The sequence below is a fragment of the Pygoscelis adeliae genome, unplaced genomic scaffold (assembly GCF_000699105.1).
Source record: "Pygoscelis adeliae isolate BGI_AS28 unplaced genomic scaffold, ASM69910v1 Scaffold46, whole genome shotgun sequence".
Taxonomy (NCBI): domain Eukaryota; kingdom Metazoa; phylum Chordata; class Aves; order Sphenisciformes; family Spheniscidae; genus Pygoscelis; species Pygoscelis adeliae.
This window is the reverse complement of record NW_008824931.1, coordinates 86,057-90,193: the sequence shown is the minus strand read 5'-3', so window position 1 is coordinate 90,193 and position 4,137 is coordinate 86,057. Positions and strand designations below refer to the sequence as shown.

Sequence of the window (4,137 nt, the reverse complement as noted above, 5' to 3'; positions counted from 1 at the left end):
AGGTCTCCCCTGAGTCTCCTTTCCTCCAGGCTAAACAACCCCAGTTCCCTCAGCCGCTCCTCATAAGGCTTGTTCTCCAGACCCCTCACCAGCCTCGTTGCCCTTCTCTGGACACGCTCCAGCACCTCGACGTCCTTCTTGTAGTGAGGGGCCCAAAACTGAACACAGTATTCGAGGTGTGGCCTCACCAGTGCTGAGTACAGGGGGACGATCGCTTCCCCACTCCTGCTGGCCATGCTATTTCTGATACAGGCCAGAATGCCATTGGCCTTCTTGGCCACCTGAGCACACTGCCAGCTCATGTTCAGCCAACTGTCGACGAGCATTTATCATTGATAAAGATATTAAATAAGACCAGCACCAAAACTGAGCCCTGGGGAACACTGCTTGTGACCAGCCGCCAGCTGGATTTAACTCCATTCACCACAATTTATGTGGTGAATTATGCTGTTAATTTATGTATCATACATATTTCTTGCTGATGTGCTTTCAGTTTATATGTACAAACAAAATAAACCAAAGTATGCCAATTGTTGCAGAATAAAATCGCTTTCTGGTAGTGCAGAGATAGAATTGATTGACAGCTGGAAGTTTGGTATCATTGAAGCCTGTTATCTGGAAACTTCTGCTAAAGTGCTGGCAATAACACTTCTGTCTGAAGTACAGATTTCATTTGAATTTGCTCAGTTCTGTTTTTTCATTTTGAAGAATTCTTTCTGTAGTCTAGGAAAGAAGTTAATGCAGAAGATTATTTCTAGCATTTCATAGCAGTGAAATTTGCCTGTGTAATATTGCCTCAGAGTAGAGAGGCAGCTGGCTAGCTCACTGTTCAGTAGTGTATTACATCAGTGCTACATCAGTGCTACTTGTCTGTAGAAATCTGCAAACAGTCAAGCTTTTTGATTAATAATTCAATGGAAGACAATATTTCTTTGGTATTTCACTTCTGCCCTAAATCTCTACTTTCCACACTATGTTAGTGCAACAAAATGCGGTTGAATTTTATCAATAAGCTCTATTGAGTGTTATCTCATTGACTGACTGCATTCTAGCACATTGGATCTGTATTTCCTAGAAACAGTAGCTTTGGGTAAAGAACATGAGGTACTTTGGACTGGGTTCTCAGAAAGTACTGACTACGCACCCTCTGCTGTCTGACTTTCTAAAACTGCTGCCTTTTTTGATACAGTATTTTCAATTCATTTAGATGGTCATACTAGAGAAGAAATTGTTTAAGTCCTTTATTACAAAGATCAAAAGTCATGGTTACCATTTACATACACAATTTACAAATTATTCACAAAAGGAATAACAGATATGCAAGAACTGACAGCTTACTTCAGCCCAAGTTGGGGATGGGACAGTGTAGTTGTTTCCCTGCTTTATTTACTGAAAGAAAAGATATGTTTGTTTTTTGTTGTCTGTATGTGTTAAACACTGATCTAGTGTTTATGTAGCACCTTTAGTCATAACCATGCAAATGCTTACATGCTTATCTTTATTTGAAAGAATGCAATGCATGTATAAGCATGTACTGGGATATGTACTCTCTTCACACTGCTGAGTGTTTGTTGGTCAGGAATCCTGTTGATTTTGGTACAATACAGTGGTCGGGGTTGAAAAAAATTGATTTGTAGGATTTTACTGATCTGAGCAATTTGTCATTAAAACAAAAATGGAGATTACTATCAGAACTCTTACTCTAAGAACTGAATTAAGTATGGCTGCTATATCTTTCAAGAATACTATATGATCTTAAGATACATATTCGCCATGGTGTTAGATGTCTTTGATATCACAACTGATTTATTGCTTTTCTTTCATTTAGGTTAGCACATTTTATACCATTTCCTAAAGCTATTTCAGAGACTGGGAAACTTAACAACAAAGAATCCTATTTTGAGAGATTTGGTAAATTAGCAAACTTCACAGAATATCTTACAGGACTTAACAAAAGGGAGAATGAGTTTCTAAATCCCCTGGTATGAAAGCACAATATCAACAGTGCAGTAGCTGCCATTTAGCTAAACCTACAAATACCCATACTTAGCACTTTTTGCTGTCCACTGGGATGACATTTGACAAAATACTTGAAGGAGCACACCGATTTAGGAGCAAACACAAATATAAATACAGAAATCACTGATGTGATGTTGCATCCAAATTCTAAGCAATAAAGCAAAACACTTCACAAAAGTTGTTACGTCTAGTGGAACCGTTTAGTGGGCATAATCCAAATACTTATGACAGTATTATGAAGGTATGACTTTCTACCCAGCTATCAAATATTCTTTATCATGAACTTTACAGTATTCTTAGGGTGACAGATAAAGAATGTTGCAGATGCCATGGTAAACTTAAAATACAGTAATAGGCAAAGATTTTAGTGGCACCACCTGTATATACAACATAGTTGTTGGAACCTTATGGAACAAAGCAATGTTACAGTATGCCTTTGTTAAGGCTTCTTGCTGGTTTAAAAAGGTAGATTTTTTTTTAGGGAGGTTGTCCAGCAGTATTGGTTTCACATCTCTTCAGTGGAAGGTCTCTTTATTGATCCACATAAGACTGCGCGTTTCATTTGGTTTGCATTCATACTCAATACTACCAAAACTGTTTCCCCATTGGCAATGATCCCGTTTGTGGTAGTTGTAGAATTTGACTTGCCAGACTGTTTCAAAAACGCCAATGTCGTTAAACTGCAAGGAAGAGGGAATATCAGTGTTAGTGAGCTGATTATTTTGTTGGTTTCTCTCTATTAATGAAAAACAACACTCTTACGAAACTGCAGAATGTAAAACAGCTGATATAAGGGTTATTGTTCCTCAAGTCAATAAATCAAAGATCTGTAAAGCCTGCTGTAGCAGTCATAAAGTCTTTTATGCTTAGGCATGCATAAAACATGAAGGATCAGATTCTCCATGTACTGTCCTCTTGCACTTATATCTGGGAAAGGCAAAGGAGTAAAAATGTTCAAGTTCCCATATGGATAAATGTTACTAACAGCAAGAATCAAAGCTATAATCCTTCTTAAGATGACACAGCAGTAGTTGGCATGATGATCTCAAAGTGGCTTGTATATACATATCATGTAGCAGTGATCCGTAGTGATACGGACCATCGCTTCACCTTTATACCATACCTAGAGGCTGCAGTTACGACTGGGAAGATTCCTTCTTTTGCTCAATCTGAAATATTTAATGTCCCTGTATTTTGTAGCCTTGTGTTTGCAGTGTCTTGATTGAGACATGCTGCTATTAGCCCACTTACTACTTCCCTGGGATTCTGTTCCGCATTTTACATGAAACTTAAGCAAAAGAAGTTCTCCTTTGCGCATTTCTGTAATTGCTAGTTGTACTGTGATAGTGCAGCTTTTCAAACTTAGATATGAGTAATAGAGGCTAGGAAGGAGATAATCAGCACATGATAGCAGATAAGTGTTTGATACAGTGAAGGGGTAGTGAGACATCGACTACAAGTTGTCTGATTGTGCTTACAACTTTGAAGTGAATGAGACTATGGCTATACTAAGTTCTGCAAAATAAAATCTCTCACTTTTTTGAAGCCATTGCTAGATACCCTTGCAAGATCAGAAAAACCATATGAATGAGGCTCAACAAGGGTAGATCATGACTTCAGTTATTATGGTGATGCAAAATTTGAGTTCCTGTGCTTTGAGACCTTGCAAAGAGTCCAAAGTGTGGGTGTGAAGCCTATACGGATTGTTGTTGGTCCCAGAAGTATGGTTTGTTGATTGTGCTATGTTGTTACAAGATACTAGATGGGAGATTCAGCGCCACTGAACAACACTCTGTTCTTCAACATTTTTTCCTTTTAAATATTTCCATCACTCACTTTAATGACAGCTTCTGTACTTGACTATTTTTCATTCCCATCATGTGCCTAGGAGCTGACCTTTGATCATCTGCCTATTACAATCACATTTGCAAAGTCAGTATGAAAGCCCTTTTACACAGTGACTTTTCCTGAGTTGCAAGCAGAGCTTTCTGTATCCAGTTTTCTCAGAAGGACATGTTTGTTTGTTTTTTTTTAATTCAAGATGTGGTTTGTAAGCTGCTACCGAGTAACGGACATTGCTTTAAACCTTCCCCCAGCCCACTGTGGTAACTTAAATTT

The 4,137-nt window shown here is 38.3% G+C and overlaps 1 protein-coding gene across 1 annotated transcript in view; it reads right to left on the bottom strand.

Annotated features, from left to right (window-relative positions):
• Positions 1-1,226: 1,226 nt before the first annotated feature.
• The window catches only part of CNRIP1 (cannabinoid receptor interacting protein 1), an 8,600-nt gene continuing 5,689 nt past the window's right edge, over positions 1,227-4,137 (bottom strand). The window contains exon 3 of the mRNA XM_009325022.1: positions 1,227-2,699. Coding sequence (XP_009323297.1) covers positions 2,535-2,699 — 165 coding nt within the window. The 3' untranslated portion in view covers positions 1,227-2,534. The remainder of the gene's footprint in view (positions 2,700-4,137) is intronic.